Source organism: Rhagoletis zephyria, unplaced genomic scaffold (assembly GCF_001687245.7).
Source record: "Rhagoletis zephyria isolate East Lansing unplaced genomic scaffold, Rhagoletis_zephyria_1.1 Rzeph_scaffold_00125, whole genome shotgun sequence".
NCBI lineage: Eukaryota > Metazoa > Arthropoda > Insecta > Diptera > Tephritidae > Rhagoletis > Rhagoletis zephyria.
The window spans coordinates 324632-344411 of NW_016157209.1; the positions used below are offsets into that span (position 1 = coordinate 324632).

The 19780-nt window shown below is 34.6% G+C and overlaps 1 protein-coding gene and 1 long non-coding RNA gene across 9 annotated transcripts in view; both read right to left on the reverse strand.

Annotated features, from left to right (window-relative positions):
- Positions 1-8150: 8150 nt before the first annotated feature.
- On the reverse strand, positions 8151-8373 carry LOC108380221 (uncharacterized). The gene is made up of 2 exons (XR_001849550.1): positions 8280-8373; positions 8151-8245 (listed from the first exon to the last, which is right to left on the reverse strand). It is a non-coding gene; the product is annotated as an uncharacterized LOC108380221 (long non-coding RNA).
- Positions 8374-9951: 1578 nt separating this feature from the next.
- Sik3 (Salt-inducible kinase 3) overlaps positions 9952-19780 on the reverse strand; it is a 68047-nt gene continuing 58218 nt past the window's right edge. For all 8 annotated transcript variants that reach the window (XM_017636552.1, XM_017636566.1, XM_017636547.1 and 5 more), the window contains 3 exons: positions 15258-15413; positions 11082-12346; positions 9952-10937 (listed from right to left, as the gene is read on the reverse strand). In XM_017636552.1, coding sequence (XP_017492041.1) covers positions 10104-10937; positions 11082-12346; positions 15258-15413 — 2255 coding nt within the window. In that variant the 3' untranslated portion in view covers positions 9952-10103. The remainder of the gene's footprint in view (positions 10938-11081; positions 12347-15257; positions 15414-19780) is intronic.

A 19780-nucleotide genomic window follows, 5' to 3' on the forward strand; every position in this document is an offset into this window, starting at 1 on the left:
ATGCAGTTTCGTGAATTGCTTGACCGGCCCTACGACCGACCTGTACTACGTCACTTAAAAAGTTCGTGATCAGTGCAACGCCGTGTTATCAATAACTATCGAGTTATCGAACATACTAATTACCACCGAAAGATCTTAACCTGTTTTCACGTAAGAAGTTTCGACTTCAATACATACCATCATGGGCGCAGCCAGGTAGGGGCAGGGGTGCTCGAGACCCCCCCTAACTTTCAAATTTTCCTTATATATATAAAATAGTACCCTGAAATGCCAGCTTAATAGGGTCGGGCCTTCCCGCCGCCCCCCCCCCTAAATTTCATTCTGGCTACACCGATGCATACCATTTATGAAAACCACATATGTATATAGATTTTAGAATTCGTAATTTATTAAAGACATAAATTTAGAGATTTATAATTTTATATGTAATTGTTATTATACATAATAAGATTTCTATTAATATAATTTAAATCACAGCAGTCTTCATATATGCATATGCATACATTATATGTACATATATGTATGTATGTCAATATATGTATATAATTTAAACAACGTATGCGTTTTCTCTTAATTTTTCACTCCACAATCGTTACATGATGGTGTTTAGTTTTCTTTGTAATCTAATGTACACATGTACATTCATACATATGTATGTGTGTATGTAAGTCTGTTTTAAAATAAGCTAGTATGTACTAAATATGTAGTATGTATGGATATACATAGCAGTTTTTATTAGCGCACATTTTTTTGTATAGAAAATAGAAAAAACAAATTAACTTAAATAAATAAAAAAAATTTAATTTTAAAAAAGTTTTAAATAAAAACGAACTAACCATATTAAAACAAACATTTCTTACTTCCATAAGTATGTATGTATGTAAAAGGAGCTCTTGTAAATGGGCACTATTTACGTATGTATGTATGTATGTAATTGGTAAATTGTTTAACTTATGAATACTGCGGTTGACCATAGGCATTAAAATAAGCTTAACTGTTATTTTTTGTATGTGCCTATTTATGCACTTGTAGGGTTGCTTGCCTGCATTGCATGTTTTTTTTTTTATTGGAGCGGGAGTCTTTCAAGTGCTCGAAACGACTTCGGCTGGCTAAAGAAGTAAAATAGCTAATAAACAACAAAAATAAAACTATATATCAACTAAATAGACAGTATAAGATATTTGCCAATGAATACGGCAATGTTACATATACTATAAGTAAAAAGTATTAACACAACTATATTTTCATTAGTGAAATATTTCGCTAAGCTGGAATGCTATATTCATTCTTACTGCTGTTAATATATTGACATACACCTATCTGCACATGCACATACATATGTACATATGCATGTTTGTATGTACATTTGATATTTTTATAAGAGTTTATTTATTTTATGCGTAAGTATGTATATTTTCTACTGTCTTAAATAGTTTCTTAAACCATGCTAGTGCCTTTATGTTACGCCATCATATGCATTTTTTATCGCAATTATGTAATTGAATTAACTTAGTTACATATACATTAGGGTGCCCATCGAATTTTTTATTTTTTTGAAATTTCAAGACCCTAACCCCTAATTCCCTTCCTTTTTATAAGAAATATTATTACTTATTTTTATAGATTTCTTAAAAGTCATTTAGAGGTCGCGACTTTCATTTTAGGTCAGAAAGCATGGTTTTGTAGATTTATCAGTTTTTGATTGACTAGTTTTCATTCAATTTTAAAGGTCAATTACGTTTTGATAAGAGAATTTATAGGCCTTTAAAATGGTGTATAATAATCTGTTGTCCTGGATTGTCGAGATATTTCATCAAGCAAATTAAAAAAAAAAACATTTTCTCTTATTTTTTTAAGTTTTGACCATCACTTATTTCCACAATTTCCAAATATGTCGTACTATCAAAATTTACAATGACAATTTTTATGCGATTGCAATAAATGAGCTGCCAGTTTATTTTGAAATAGATTTAATTTTAGATAGTTTTTATATATATTTTGTAATTGTGAAAATTAGTGATGGTCAAAACATAAAAACTTAAGAAAAAACGTTTTTTTTTTTAAATTTTCCCGATGAAAAATCCCGACAATCCAAGTTTGACAATAGATTATTATACATCATTTTAAAGGCCTATAAATCTTCTTCTCTCAACATGTTCGATGTTTAAAATTGAATCAAAACTAGTCATTCAAAAACTGATAAATCTACAAAACTGTACTTTTTGACCTAAAATGACTAAATGATTAAAAAAAAAAAAATAAAAATGTGCAATAACGTTTCGTATAAAAAAGAAGGAAAAAAAATAAAAATTTGCAATACATACATACATACAAGAAAATGTTTCGGAAAGTGAATAATATTGAATATGTATACTAAATTTTTTCTATCCTACTTATTCCATTTAACACATTCAAGTCCATGGCGCCTTGGTTTTCCAAAAATTGTTAAGTTCTCATGTTAAGTTCTCTCATTCTCTTGAATCATTATTATTTCGACTGCAAAAGTCTGTTTGCAATTTTGAAAAATTTGTATATATGGGAGTACTTGACATTACCGACCACTTGCGGTTTGAAAGTTCATTTCACTTAGGCAAAAAGGACTTAAAAGAATTGAACGAAAAATTAAATACAGTAAGTGGCAAATGAAGGCGTCAAAGTAGGAGTGGAAAATAAAAAAAATAAGTGAGTGACCGCTCTGCTTTAAATGTGCACATTATTTCGACATATCTCGAAGCAGTATGAATTTTTTCTAAATTTTAGTCATTTTGATTTACAAATGTTTGTAATGTAAGTTCTATGTATTCGTGGACCGAAACATTTTTACGAATTCGTACGAATTATCATGACTTTTGTCAAATCGCGTTCGTGCAGTGAGAGCCCAAAGTGACAGTTCTCTTGGAGGCGAAGTTGCAAATTCGTACTGGAAAAAATGTTTACAAGCAGGATTGTTGCGCATTATTGCATTTAATAAACAGGCTCGTTAACTTGCAAAAATTTAAAAACGTGAGCTATTTGTAAATGACGAACGTACAGTTGTTTGGTGGTCATAAGGCACATGAATCTGCGATGCTCAAATTAAACCAAACTCGAATGTGCTGGAATATGACTTTCTTTAATGAAAAATGGTTAGCATAAAATTCACATTCAATAATGTATTGCTGCGTAAAAAATTTTAAATTTGTTGGACTGTGTTAATAGAAAGTAACAGATTGAAAAGATTGCGTTCTTTGATGGTGGCCAAATTGTATGAAAAATATTTATCGGCATTGCATATATATCTGGTATATATACGGTGACCATCCGTTCTGTTTTTTGCAGGACCGTACTGTTTTTCAAAGGTCGGTCCTGCGTAGTTTTACAAACCTGAAAAGCCTGAAAATGTACTGATTTTTTCCAAGTGTCCTGCATTTGTTCCGCATTTTATTCGTTATTTTAAAATTATCGGACAATGGATGGATTTTTTCCAAAAAGTGTTTTGGTACTTTTTTTTTGGCTTTTCTTCAATATCTCATGAAAAAATCTCCAAATTAACGTAAGCGACTTACAGCTCGAAGGGTATTGATGTGCCTCTTACCAAAATATATAACTTGTGGCGACTTCAATGAAAATTTTTAGTGCTACAGGCGAAAAAAGTGAGATTTTCAATCAAATACGCAGTTTCATTTGATTATTTTTTTTTCATTATTTAAAAAAATCGATAACGAAGATATATCATTACAGTAAACTTTGAGCCAAAGGTAATGAAAATCGGATTAGAAATGTAGATGCTATGGAGCGCATTCTGCACAAATTATATATCTTTGTTAAGGGCACTTTGTAACTCGTCGTTTACGTCGATTCATGACGTCGATTTTTGAAAAATAACTGCGAAAAGTACCAAAAATCCAAAAAAGAAGGGTATTGTTTTCGTTTTGAACGACTCAAAATTTGCCTATAAAATTATCTTTTAAAGATTTTCACTTTTCGTGTAAGCTATTGTAATTATAATATGTTTTACTATACTTTTATAAATATTCATGTAAAAAAAGATTAATATCAATGAAGAAAACGTGATTCATTTTTAAAGTTTAAAATGTATTAAGAATTTAGAATCATAAATACTCTTTTGATATTTTTATACTACGTAAATATATGTAGGCATATTTTTGAAAAATTGTCCTTCATTTTGAATCCATATTTATGGTCACCGTAGGTATATATACTTACATAAATTTATGATATAATTTATTTGGATACCATTAAGTTTTCTTTCATAACTCTAACGTTTTTCAATTTTGTTTATGAGATTTGACTTAATTTAATGGAACAGTGTATAACCCATCGTTTGTTGTACATATTCAAATAAAATGGCCATAACTCTCTAATTTTTTCTATTTCCACTTTGCCTAATGACAAGTCTCTTTTATTTTAGCAACTACTCTATGTGTATGTATGTACATATGTATGTAAAACTAGTTTTCATTATCCCGCTTGAGAAATTTATAAGTAAAATATCCTAGCTGTACTTATACCTCTCCTACTTCATACATACATACATATGTATGTACTTACCCTGCAGTAAAATTTAAGGACAGTCTGACAATTACATATATGAGAACTACCTCTGAACTAGTGAAAAACGGATGCAGAGCGGGACAGTTTAAACATGCGGTGTAAATGAGCAAATGCTCACTACTCGTACAATACGAAAGTAGCTCAGCGAGAATACCTCCGTCTCAAGCACCGTTGGTCACGAGCTCAAATCGCGGCGGAGGAAGTTGTGAGTTTTAAAATTTAATAAATTTAAATTGTTGCGTGCAGCTTACCATATTTTTTTTTTAAATAAAATATGTAACAAAAATTGAATCTGTAAAAGAAAAGAAAAAAAGTTAAAAAAAAAATATCCAAAGTAATGCACTGGGCGACAATTGCCACCGCTAATGACATCGTCGTGTAAAACTAGACAGTTGAAAGTATTGCTTGGGTATTGAGCTAGAACTAGTACTGTCGGCAAAAGGTCTAGTTCTATGCTAGTTCTGGGCTAGTCAGATTTTCGGCAAGGCGTGTACATACATACATATATAAATTAGACTGATTAAAAAAAATCGACTATTTTTAGCAAAATCTCTTGTGAAATATTTTCGGGACAGTGAAAAAATACGCCTGTCAAAAACGCGGCATCTAATTTTAATATTTAGAGATCGCGAGTGTTTATTTTCCATAAATAACAGAGCCATTATGTTGTTTTTAATTTGTAAATTTTATAACTCGTTTTTAAGTCAACGTAAAAAAAGTATCTTATGCTGAGTACACACGACACAACCGTTGAAGCAATCAGGGTTTCGATCGTTGCCTCCTATGTAGCATTGTTGCTCATTGAAATTCATGTTGCCGCAATTTTGAGTTGGTTGTCTCTACCATCGTACAGTTTCATAAGTAAACACACTATCAGCTGATAGTCAAAAAATGCTTATAGCTGAGATCACCTATTTATTGGCATGTGCTCTTATCTTTTACAATTTCTTTCCTTTCTATCACAATTTATTTTATTTCTATTACAATTTATTCAAAATACACTATTTAACACACCGAACCAAAAACACCAATACACTAACCAAAAACCCACCTATAGGCTGCCAAACACACACCTACAGCCTGCGAGAAAAAAACGGTAAGAAGAAGAGTTACTTTACTTATGGAACTGTACGATGGTCTCTACGTTTGCCTCGTGTGTATTGAAGAGGAAAAACAGGTTGCTTCAACTGTTGCCTCGTGTGTATTCAGCATTATGAGTTTTCCATAAATTTACTCTAACAAAAGTTATCCATCGCTTAAGCCAAACATACACAAAATTTAAATTTTCGGTAAAATATTAAAACTAAACACTAAATGTCATAACATTTTTTTAAATTTCTATGAAAAAAAACATTATTTAACAAATTCTGAAGCGTAAAGCTTAATAAAGTGTATATCACAATTATACACCACCCACAGATTGACAAGTTTTGACTATTAATCTTTTATTTTTTAAATTTAATTTTCAATTAACTGCCAAATACAAATAAACACTATTTAATTTTACGTTTAAATATTTTTTTTTATAAAAATATACTCTACCCTTTAACAAAAACCGTATAAATCCAAAAATTAAATTTTGTGCACATTAAAAAAAACAACCAAACTTTCGTAAAAATTTCGACTTCTTAGATTCTGAGTGTAGAGTTTGGTAGCGCACTCAATTTTAGTATAACAAGATACAAGTTAGAAGTACCCAAGACTTGCCGTTTTATTGGCTATTTTTTTCTTGACAATGTCAGTTATTTTCTTCCATACGATAAAAAAAAAAACAATGTTAAACTTGATAACTTTTCTAAAATAAAACAACCAAGGAGAAAACAAAATTAAAGATTATAAAATTAAAAAAAAGTAAGTAAATAAGTTTTAACATTTTACCGAGGATTGCGTTTAATTAAAATCATATGAGACTTGTTTACAGCCTTCAATTGTCAAAATATATGTTCATATATCACTCATTTCGATACGTTGACCTAAAAACGAGTTATAAAATTTTTAATGTTGAAAAAATGTCTTTCCTGTGTTATTTATACCGAAAGTAGAAATTCGCGATGAGCGACTATCAATTCTTAATATTAAGGGCTGCGCTTCTAGCAGGCGCCTTTTTTCACTGCACCGAAAATATTTCGGGCGGAAATAAAAAAAAAGAAATAGTAAATTTTTTTTTTAACCTGCCTAATAAACATACATACTTAACATTTATAATTCGACCTTAAAACGATTTTGTGCATTCTCCCTAGTTTTACTTTCTTTATCGATTGTTACTATTTCTTACTTAGTACAGATTTAAAATTTTTTGTTACAATTTTTGAATATATAGCGTGCAAATTGCATTTGAGGTGCTGAATTCAGGCGAAGAACACATTTATGTTTATTTGTTTTGCTATTTTACAATATTTAGCGTATTTTCTAGAGGAAATTTTATTAATATACTTTTTCGATTACGTTTCGAGGAGTTAAAATTTTCTAGTTTAATTGTATTTTTGTACAATAATAACAGTTTTTTAAGTATGTATATATTTATGTACATTCCCACTCATTTCTCCAGTGGCACAATTTATGCAAAATAGTTTTTCGCGACGAGAATATAAACGCATGTTAATATGTTTGTATATTACTTATAATTACACGTAGAATCCTCCTATGCTACACGCCTGTAGTCGAAAAAAAATTTACCCGCCCTAATGTTCATACGAAGACGAGCACTAATGGTAGTTATAGGCGTTAAACATTCCTTTTCGAAATAAAAATTAATTTTCCTAAAGTGCGAATGGTTGTTAATCGAGTTCGTCGTCCCCTTTTTTCCCAGCCACCTGCCAGAACAGAAGAATATTGAAAATAAGGAGACCAGTATTTTTTTTTAATTGGTTAAGATTTATTGGTGCTGCCAGAGCTTTGAAGTTTCCCATGTATTTTACAAGAAAATTCTTTTTGTATAGAACTGCTATACAATCGTTAAAATTAAATATTTTTCGATAGAATAAGAATATTTCACTTCAGAAATCTTCAAATTGAATTGTACGACTTGACAACATTGGCATTGCCTACTGTCGTGCTGAAATAAGTAAACGACGAAAATCGTCGAAAACTATGCAGTGCTGCCAAGTTTTTCCGTTTTAATAAACTAGTCGAGTGGAAATTTTAGCCAATGACATGAAATTTTCGATACGATTTGACTCTCGAAAAACGACTCTCGCAATGACGGAACTTATAGCCGATAGTCTTATCTCTTATTTATGTATTCGTAACCGAATCACGCACGAACTGTAAAAATCAGGGCTGCAAACCGGTTTTGAACCGAACCGTCGCTTTTTTTCGGGCTCCGAACCGAACCGTTTTTCTTTTAAAATCCCAAAACCGAACCAAAAACCACTCCAAAAAATGATTCGGTTCGATTCGTTCCCCCGATTTTTGGAGTAAAAATAGTTGGTAAAATTTTTAAGTAAAATATGTATCCTAATTGTTTTCGAAGATTTCTGAAGGGAAATTATTTTATTCGAAAAAAAATATTTATTTTATTTTTAACGGTGTTATAACAGTTGCACGAAAAATTATATTTACATGGAAAAATTTAAAGTCCTGGTGGCATCATTAAAGAGTTTTAACCGATTAAAAAAAAAAAAAAATATGGGTTTCCTATTTTTTTCATTTTCCATAATTCTGGATGATGACAGCGGAAAATTTCCAAAGACTTAATTTTCCCGTGTATTATTGGTACATAATACCTACTATCTTAATTACCAAAAACAGCTATTTATTTCAACAAATTATTTAGCTTTTTACCAAAATTTATTTTCAGAAAAAATTGAAAGAGAGAAAGAGAGTTTCCCCTAGGGCAAATCCTTTCTATTTGTGATACCACGCTATGAAGACCTGTCTCTGCCACTTTGGCTACCGCTAAATACTGGAAAGCTTGTAACGGTACGTCCAAAAGTAAGTACTGCCTGGAAGCGTTTACATATTTACAAAGAAGTGTTGTGCAATTACAGACTGGGTACTTTTGGAACTCTATACATAAATACATACATATATAGTATATGTATATGTACTTAAAAACATGGATTTGGGTTATTACCGCGTATTTACAATTTAGAATTTATATTTACAAAAAAAGCGATTTGCTGTTGTAAAAAAGAAATTAAATATAAATATATCTATGTACATAAGGGTGCATCACCAAAAAACGTTGCGGGTTTTCCAAAGGAATTATAAAATTTATTATATTCTAAGACTTCCGCCAAAGTATTTCGGTAACATATTAAGATTTGTGTGAGCTAGACCGTTTTTAAAAAACCCCAAAAATTACTTTATTTTCATTACGTTGATAGGATCTTTTAAACATTTTCATTCACACCTTTTAAGCTCAAACTGATTTAACATGTAAGGTGATTTAAAAAAAATTAAAAAAATAATTATTAGTAGTAGATTTTTGGAGGAATTTTCAAAAAGGTTCAGCTCACGCAAATCTTAATATTTTTTAAAGTATTTTAGCGGAAGACTTAAAATAGAATAGTTTTTATATTTCCGATAGAAAAACAGCACCGATTTTTTTATATAGAGAGTTATGCATTCTTATGTACATATGTATGTACATTAGGGCTGGTCAATATGTAAGGGAGATTTTTTCGGCTATAAGCGCATAGCCCAAAAAGATTCTACGTGTAATTCTAAGCAAATTTTTCGAAGAAACCATGTGTCTAGTCTAAAATCCATTTGGAGTTTGCCATATTGCGAAAATGGGTTTCTTAGCATTTTGCTGTAGACTCGTAAAAAAGTGCTTAAATTTTGTACACAAACTTGCTATAGGGGGTTTTTGGTATGAGAATCGATTTCTGCACCTAACCTTTTTTTATATTTTTGTAATTTGGCCAACTCCAAATTGATTTTAGACACATGGCTTCTTCGGCAAATTTGCTTAGAATTACACGGCTATACGCGCATAGTAAAAAAATTGACCCGCTCTAATGTAAATGGATGCATATATCATTTCATGTTTTTAGTTTTCTGTTAAGCTAATTCGTCCCTAAATTGCATACTAATTACAGTTACATACATATTTAGGTATGTGTTATTGCAACTACCGCTGGTTGCCTTTCGCTTTAAAATCTCGCAGAGCGCGCTAATTGCATACAAACACTAACATCGATCGATTAAAAATCTGTTCAGTTCCGGTAATTCTTAAATATATAATAACAAAAAAATACATACATACGCACGCACATTTAGAGGAATAAAGATTTAAAAATTTTAATCTAATACACACGTACTTAGTTATATATGTACATACGGATTTTTGGAAATCTACGGATATCAACGCTTTGACTTGTGTGTACGATTGCGATTTTGTACTAACGTTTATTCAACGTTCAACAGTAGGCTCTATTTTCTACTTATGTCTTTTACACGCTCCTGATTTACACGCCTTACTTATACGCCACGCCATGTGCTACCATAAATGCTATGCACATACTACATACATATGTAGGTATGTACATCCAAAGTGCTCACGGTTTACTCACGCTTACAATTCTTTTTACTAGCACTTGTACTTAACCGGCTACCTGCTGCATGGTTAACTTGTTAATCAACTGCTGACACAATTTGCCATATTCGAATTGATCGCCCGAGATGCGTCGCAGTTTGATACCTTTGCCAGCCGTTTGATTGTCACGGCTGCGGCCTTCACACACTTGCAACTCGATTTGTAGGCCGCCCGAGTACTCCAAGCTAAGATTTGTACTTGTGCTCCCGCCACCTCCGCCAACTCCAACGGTACCGCCAAAGCCGCCACAGTAGCCTGACGTGCTACTGCTTGTGTCCATCGATGTCGCTGATGATTCGCTGGCGTTACTTATGCGCGTCTCACCAGTTGCTCCAGCTACGCTCGCGCTACCAACGTAATCTTCCGGCAGTCCTTTGTGCAGGACTGCACCTTTTGGTGGCATCGTTTGATCAATGGTTTGTTTGACCAACTCCAGTATGCGTGTCGGGTCAAGGTTGGAGCATTCATGCGGCAACGGCACTTCGTAGCACATCTCTTCTGACATGCGTCGTGAATCGCAAATGGAATCGGGTGATAAATGTCCCTCGGTATGATCGCCAATCTCGGAATGTGAGTCCGATTTGAAGCCGGAGCTAGCGGAAGGCTCTTGACAGGGTGAGAGATTGTTTGAATCATTACTTAGTGAATCGTCGGAGAAGCCAAGCGATTTATCACTGCCGCGTCGATGTGAATCGCTGGCGTTTTGTGCATTACTGGACGTGCTGGCATCGCTTTCTAGACGCGTCGTGTGGCTGTCGTTAGCGCATTCTAAACTAGTTTTGCGTCCTATGCCACGTGTAATCGAAGGCATATCGCTGGAAGGTTCAGTGATTATAAGTCCCTGTTGGAGAAATAGAGTAATTATTTTGGACGTAATCGAAAATGTGTGTTTTTTCTACAAAAAAAGTTTGACTTTGCACGATTTTCGCGATCCACAATTTTACCAAAATATTCGTACTATACTCCCTTTGGTGCTACCACTCACCTGTAATGACATCAGAGACGTGTGCGGCTCTAGCGAATCGCAGTCACTGTCATGGCTATTTTCCGAACTCAGCGCCACCAACGTGATCTCGCTGCCCTGCACATCTGTCAGACATATTTGCGGATGCGACGGTTGACATGGCGATGCCCAATCCTCGTTGATTAGCCCGCCGGTGCAGCCTGCATGTGGCGTACCCGTTGTGATGGTATGATACATTTGTCCATTGGCATTCTCCTCCTGTATGATACAAAGATTGGGCGAGGCAGGTGGCGTGGGCACAACCCGCACCGGTTGTGCTGGCGACAAATTTAGCGGCTTGAGATCGAAGCAAGTTACTTGCGGCAACATCCAGTTGACATGTTGTTGAGCAAATGCATTCGTGGGCGTTTCCGCAGCAGAGCTGTCCGAAGTACACACATCCATGGAAAGATCTAGCGGCTGATTGGCTGCAGCAGCAGCGGCGGCTGCGGAGGAGGCTATTTCACTGGCAGCTGAAGTGCCGCGTGTAATCGAACCACCGCCGCCAGTGGAAAGCACCGAGATACCTTTCGTAATTTGATGCAGTGGTGATGAGCCACCACCGCCGCCACCGCTGCCGACAATACTGCAGGGATTGAATGGCCCTGCGCCTGGCATATAGGGGTTGGGTGAAGATGAGCCGCTAAAACTGCTATAAATGGGCGACTGACAACCGCTACTGCTATTTGAACCACTAAATTGACCTGGACTCGCGCAAGTACTCACACCCGCACTAAGTGTTATGTGACTGAATTGACCAACCAGTCCATTGCCGGGATAATGCATTTGCGGATGCATTAGACCCAAATACTGTTGCTGGTATGGACCTTGACCCAGCATCTGTTTCGAGTGTGCACCCATATTGTGGCTACATGCAGTTGGTGGTGCCGTTAACGGTCCACTAACGGCGCCCATAACGCTGGCGCTAGCGCTATTTGGCAAGGAGAGTGGCGACACACTCAAACTATACATTGCTTGGTGTTGCATGGGAGACGACGCCATCTCTAGGTGGCCACCACTTACGGCAGCACTTGCGGAATGTGCTGTCAAGCCCAAATGGGACGCTAAGTCAAGCGGCACCATACCAGTAGCTATGACTTTATTGGCTATATCCGTGCTCAGTCGATGCTCCCTGACAAGGCGATCAAGCTGCGGCATCAGAGCTCGTACAGCTTCAGGTGGTACCTCAATATCTTGACCACGACGGAATATCATGTGCGGAGCGGGCTTGCCATGTATGGGGGAACCTATAACAAAAATAAGTTTTTGAAGGAGCGGTAATAGCTTAGTATGTAGATACATAATTATAGATGATTATATACAAATACGGAGATAAGTTGAGTGTGCAAACAAGCTAAGCATATTTTTAATTTGTTTCAGAGTTTGTTTTCGTGTAAATTAACTTGATTCAAACATTGGTTTTTTTGATTACTCGTATAAGGTTTTGTGGACCCAATCGTCTAGTTCCAAGCTACCCAAAGAAGAGTTACTACCTCTCTGGCCCTTCAAAATCCAAAACTAGTTGCTCATATCATAGATTACACAGGTTTACAAAAAAAAGTCTCCATATTGAACCAACCTATGTTATGAATGCAAATCCGAGGTCTGTTAGCCTCCATCACGTCAGGTTCGAGGTCATTTGAGGGTAAAGTAGGGCAAAAAATGCATTGAATAAACCTGAAAATTCAATACACTTCTTCTGAATTTGACCTTGGCATGACATCTAGATGACTTTGAAGAACCAAGGGATCCCTATATTCGGATTTAGCGACAACATAAACAAAGGTTAACGGACCTCGGATTCGGGTTCAGCGAGTCTAAAACCCCATATATATGAATTTTCAGGTTTATTCGCGTATAGAGGAGGCACCATTCATTGTAAAGGTACTTCTACTCGGCACCTATAGGCGGACAACGAAAGCAAGGACGCCCACAAATATAATAGAAGGACTAAGCGCAAAATAACCAATCACCACTCGAGATGGACAACTAACTCAATTTTTCAAAGCAGAGAGGAAATTGGCATAGTTTTTTGTCTCGACCCAAACTGACAATTAGAGTTTAAATTTCCTCCTTCTCGTTTTTAAATTCGCTTTTAGCAGTATATATCCCTATGAAACTAACTCTCCGAGTTGTTTAATCCCTAGCAAGGTCTCATATAGCTCTACTTTTTATCAATGCTGATGCTGGGGTAGATATTAAAAGCCGTAGAGGTAAATCTCTGATTAAAATTTTTTATAAGAGTATACAAGTCCCGCTCATGAAGCTACTATAGAAGGATTCTGTGGAAGATTTAAGGACCTTTACTCGTCAAAGAAGGCAAATAAAGCAGGCGATGGAACAATGAGCCGTATCAGTTTTAGAACAACATAGACGTCGTGCAACGATTTAAAATACAGTGGATTCACTGGTTGTGGCTAAGAATGGCAAAGGAATCCTCTGCAAGAAGGAGCAAGTAAGCAAGAAGAAGAAACGTTCGGCAATTAAGCGCTTATAGCGCTAATAAAAATATAGGAAGGTTTTAGGAAAATATGGTTCAAGATTTATCTCAAGGAGACTGCAGCTTGTACGTCGTTCCGGAACGCTCTCCATTGAACACAAGTCCTGTAGAACTATTAAATAATTAGTAGGTAATGGCTGGACAACTGCAAATATTTCCCTTCAATCTAAGATGCCTAGCATAATTAAAAAACAAGTAAGAGCAGCGCTGTCTTCGGCTATGCCGAAGGCTTCATACCTTTCATGAACATCTGCAAATTTTACTTTGACAGATTACTGCTTTTGAATACATCTGCATACATCGATAGAGGAGTTACATACTTATATAAAAAATCGCATCTAAACAATCAGAGGTATGGAAGATATACTTTATATGGCACCAATCTAAGTGATTTTCACTGCTATGTGATCGGTATGTAAACCGGTAACACAATTTATTGGGTTTAGTTTCCTACATAAAGGAGATATATCGCAAAAACTGGTATCTGAACAATCAGTGCTATAGGAGATAAAGCTTATACAGCATAGATTTTGACGATTTTCTCAGTAGACTTTGTATTATTATTTATAAAATATCTTACGAAATTTATCGGTTTTAGCTGTTCAAATAAAGGAGTTTTACAGTAAAATCCCATATCTGAACAATCAGATGTATGGAAGATATATGTTGTAGTCACCCGATCCTTGTTATTTTCACTGTAAGTATTCTGTTAATAATGAGTGAAAATGGTGCGAAATTTCATGTTCCTAGCTGCATAAATGGAGGAGTTATGATAAAAGACCTCATATCTGAACAATCAGTTGTATGGGGGCTGCAGGTTATAGTGACCCGATCTTTGTTATTTTCGCTGTAAGTCTTCTGTTGATAATGAGTGAAAACAGCGCGAAATTTCATGGTCCTAGCTACATAAATGGATGAATTATAACGAAAAATCTCATATCTGAACAATCAGTTGTATGGGAGCTATAGGTTATAGTTACCCGATCTTTTTAATTTTCACTGTAAGTTTTCTGTTGATAATTATTGAAAACAGTGCGGAATTTCATGTTCCTAGCTATATAAATGGAGGAGTTATAACGCAAAATTTTATATCTGAACAATCAGTAAGCTGGGAGCTATAGGTTATAGTGACCCGATCTTTGTAATTTTCACTGTAAGTATTCTGTTGATAATGGGTGCAAGTATTGCAAAATTTCATGTTCGTAGCTGCATAAATGGAGAAGTTATAATGAAAAATCTCATATCTGAACAATCAGTTGTATGGGAGCTATATGTTATAGTGGTCCGATTCTTCCGGTTCCGACAAATGATTAATACATTATAAAAATACACCCACCTACCAAACTTGATCCGGATATCTCGAAAACTGAGAGACTAGATTGTATACAAACAGACAGACAGACGGACAGACGGACAGGCGGACAGACGGACATGGCTAAATCAACTCAGCTCGACGTTCTGATCATATAAGTATACATTTTAATGGGTCTATCTCTTTTTGTTCTGGTATTTACAAACATCGGACCAAAGTTATAATACCATTTCATGCTCATGAAAGGTATAAAAAATCTATAAATAAGTTGAGGATTACGACAGGAATCAGGTATGTTTGAATCAAGTTAAAACATTGCTATTCTGATTTTTTTTGTAAAGCTTACCAGGTAAACTAATTGAATTATCTGAAAGTGGCGGTGTTGGTGCAACCAAAAAATTACGTTGTGCTGATACTTTTTGCAGATACTGACACTCTTGTAATGGTCCTTGGAATTGTGCTTTCGATCCTTCGGATGCGCGCCTCACGGGGCTGTAGCGTCCTATAGTTTTTGAAATGTTATTAAGCGGAGGTAAAAGAACAAAAAAAAGAAAATAGTGATGAATATTAGTGTTAAAGAAATATTGCATTAGATAATCTTGAAATGGTTTTCTGTTAGGTATTAAGAAGAAACATTTTACAATCATTAAGTTTTGCTTATGTTGATGACAATTTTTTATACTCAAAGAAATTTACTGTGGCTCAATTTATGTCTACTTAACGGCAATATTTTCATTTCCTCGTAATGTTATATACCTCGTGTAATAATTATAAACCCACCACAGGTTTCAAACTTGTGAAGTATTAAAAAACAAATTCAACAAACATTCGTGCTTTTTAATTAGATTTCTAAGAACGACTCAACTTAACTTAGTTTAGCCAATTTTTTAGACTTAGTCAAGAATAAGCTGCGTAAAAAGTAGGCTAACTTTTGACTTAAGTCCAAAAACTGGCTAAATTAAGTTAAGTTGAGTTGGAGAACCCAGCCCTTAGTGTGCATTTCTGTTGCCCATTCAATTCTAGTGTAATGAAGTGCAAGTTTGAAGCAGTTAAGGGATGTTTGCAGTTTTCAGTTGATTTTTGCGAATTTTTCTCCGTAAACAAAAAAACCGTCGTACATACTACTTTGCTTGGACGAAAACGCACAACACCTTCAGCAAAAAAAAAATGTTGCCAAAAACCAACAGTAAAGTTCTGAAGACATTGAAAACGACTAGCTACGGGCCACAGGTTCCAATTTGTTACCTTCATTATCTAAACGCTTTGTCGATGACGATATGATTTTTTTGAATGCGGCAGCGACATCATGAATTTGTATAGGTTTGACAAAAGAAGAGGAAGAACCTTATCTGTCGCTGGAAAAATAGAAATAGATATAATCTGGCCATAACCACAGTCGTCGCGTAGCCCAGTCGTCGGCAAAATAATTATCTACATAAGAGTACGTGTTAAAATAATTTGACAGCCGTGGTCCGTAGCTCGTCGTTTTCATTGTGTTTGGGCTATAAGTACTAGCTACTTGCACTGTATTAACTAAATTAAATGGGCTATAAAACTACATTCCCAAAATCTTTCTATGAAGCCTAATCAAAAAGCTCGAAATTTTTGCGAAAGTTATTTCTTGAAACTGAAAAAACTCTTGAAAATTTCGAAACTTTTGCTGAGCCGTGAAAATTGAAGTTTTTCTTTACTTTTAAAATCTATTAAAGATAAAACAATGTGCCAAAAAAGGTAAGGTTACGTCTCGTACATTTCTGAAAGTAATGCTTTTCTTAAGGTCTGATTATGGCAACTTAACGTAGCTTAGATGATGTCACTTAAAAATTCCCTGAAATGAATGTTGCTTATATTTGGACAGCCGAAACTTAACGCAACTTAATGCCATGTCGACGTCTGTTTCAGTTGGATTTTCTAAGTTCTTAGCTACGTTAAGTTAAGTTAAGTTGTCATAATCAAGTTTTTATTCTTACTGCTTTTTTGTTAGGCTGTATGTGTTTTTGGTCTCCAATAGCAATAAAATATCAGAAGCAGTGTACATTTTTTTATCTTTGTTTTTTGCTAGGTACCTGTTTTTGTTTGGAAATACGCAGTAAGTGATAAACACGGCCGAAAAAAATAAGCAAGAAAAAATCCATTTTAAGCGCTTAGATAAGCACTAAAACATTGGTAAATATACTTGTAAATAAGCTCGCAAAACCACAAAAATTAAGTACAGTTTGACGTTCTGTTTTTTTTTTTTATTTAAGTTTATTTCAAGGATTGAAAAATTACAATAGACATAGAAGTGTTGCTTGATATTCTCAAATAGAGATCTACGCTGGTCGTTTTATTTTTTTTGTAATATTCGTTATTCCCCATTTGTAATAAATTATATTTAATCTCTTCAACAGCACCAACGCCTTCCCGTAGAGACGAACCATTGGTTTTAAATTTTTGTATCCAAGCAGCAATGCAATTGAAGTTTGGGTGTTAAAAAATACCAAATCTGTTTTTATGTTATTATTTGCAAACATATCTTTAGTTTGATGAGCAAAAAAAGACCAATAAAGGGGCAAGAAAAATTTATTGGGCCAAATTTTCTAAAGCACTTCTTAAGAAATTTGTTACGCTTTCTACTATGGTTTGCTAAAGTTTGTTTGTGAAGAGTACTATAAGGCACCCTAGTTTTCAACAGAAATATATGCCCGTTCCCTTATTTCGTAAGGAAAAAATGAGATAGTAGGCTGTAAAATATCAGATGTCAAAACTCCTTGTTGTCCTTGGTTAATATTACCAAATTCAAACTTGAAAAGGAATCAACGTGATTTTTGGTTAATATTAACAATGCCTTGGTTGATATTTTCAACAATGATTTGGTAATATTAACCACAATTTTGTTTACATTCACCAAACTTTTGGTTGGCGATTTTTCGTTTGAATAAGTTTATGTTCTGCACTTCACAGATGCTTTTTCATAATGCGGAGATACAAAACAAAAATTTTTAATATCATTTTAACATGTTGCCTCTGACGGCCTTAGCAAATAACTCCAAGCATCTCTACACACTCAGCTACAGCCGCTTTATAAATGTGTCTCCAACTATTCTACTTGAATCAATTTTCTTCGTCGTTTGATTTGGTTCTGCACTTCACAGAGGCTTTTTCGTAATAAAGAGAAACCAAAACACAGAAAAATAAAAATACAAATTATGTGTTGCCGCTGAGGGCATTCGTACTGCTGGAAGCCAACAAATAACAGCAAGCACCTCTGCTCGTTCAGTCACTGCTATACATACGAATTTGTTCTCAAATGTTCAATTTGAATCACATTAACTGGGTTGAAAAAACCATTGTGCTTTTGGTCCGGTGCACTACTATTCACACACACGAAACAATAGCAATTTATTTCTTGATCGTTTACTTAAAAGGTCCGAACTTAGCTTTATACATTGTAATAAGCAAAATAAGCATGATCTTTAAAATGAGTGTTGGGAATCGAGTTCTTTGGTATCGATACTTTTAAGGATCGGGTATTTTTGAGAGTACTGAGTACTTTCTTTAAATATGCACATCAGCGTTGCCATTTTGGTTCTTTTGGAGCTAGATTTAGCACTTTAGCTAGCTCTTTCTTTAGTTCTTTTCAAATTTTTCTAGCACTTTTTTAGCTTTAGAAAGTTTTAGTTGCATTTGGTATATATAAGCCAAAACTTAAGCGTTGATAAAATGGAAAATTTCGAAATTTCTTGGATCTAGGCTAAAGAATTCAAAAATTAATTAGAAGAAAATTTTTTTCCTGATAGCGCGGATTTTGTTTTACCTTACTAATTTTACCTTTAAGGAGAGCTGGAAGTAAAGCTCTCCAGAAAAATGTAGCGAAAAAATTATTTAATTCAAATATTTGAAATTACAGACTTTAACAGTTTGTAAAGTAATTTTGTTCACTGTTATGAGTGCCATAGCAACGAATTCGAAATATATGCTCCTTATTTTGGTTGTAAAAGATTTTTTCAGCACTTAAACTTATAAAATTCGTTGTTTTTATTAAAATTGCGGTAAATGTAAAAACAACCTTTGGTCTAGCTCTTCATTTTAGCTACTATTAGTATTATTTACCTCTTTTTAGCTCTTTTTTTCGACCGTTTTAGCTCCAAACGAAACTTTTCTCTGGCAACACTGATGCAAATTTTTGAATACCACAGCACTGAAAGAAGGCAACAGTGGACAATGCATGAATGTATATTCTATTAAAAATTAAATGATTTAGAAACTGACAGGTGTCAAGTTCTGGCACTAGCTCACGATAAACGCTCACTGAAAGAAGGCAACAGTGGACAATGCATGAATGTATCTTCTATTAAAAATTAAATGATTTAGAAACTGACAGGTGTCAAGTTCTGGCACTAGCTCACGATAAACGCTCACCAGATAAACCGCTTGCTTCGCTTGCGTGATAGATTCGCTTTGATAGATAAGCTGAATTGTACAAAGTATGCCACATACGCAATCATGACAAAGCATGTCAATACGCACTTAGTACCAACAACTCGTCCATGAGGTCTATTTAAATAGTACAAGAAGAAATTTAATTTTGCTACCGTACACATCGCTTAATTGTGGAAATATAATGTAGGTTTCATAGAGCAATTCCAATTTTTCGTGTGTAATAGAGATTGGTCCTCGGAAATAGTAATCGTCCTATATTCAGAGGTACAGTCCGTAGATGCCATAATATAGTTTTTTAATAGATGGCGCATGGGGTTCTCATATGCGAGTGATCTACGAACTGTATTTCAAGATTTATTCCGGCTTTCTTTTGTACGGTACCCGTATGATCGGCAAAAGCTTTGACTTCTTTATTGCGGCCGCGTACTCGTACTAAGTGGACTGTTA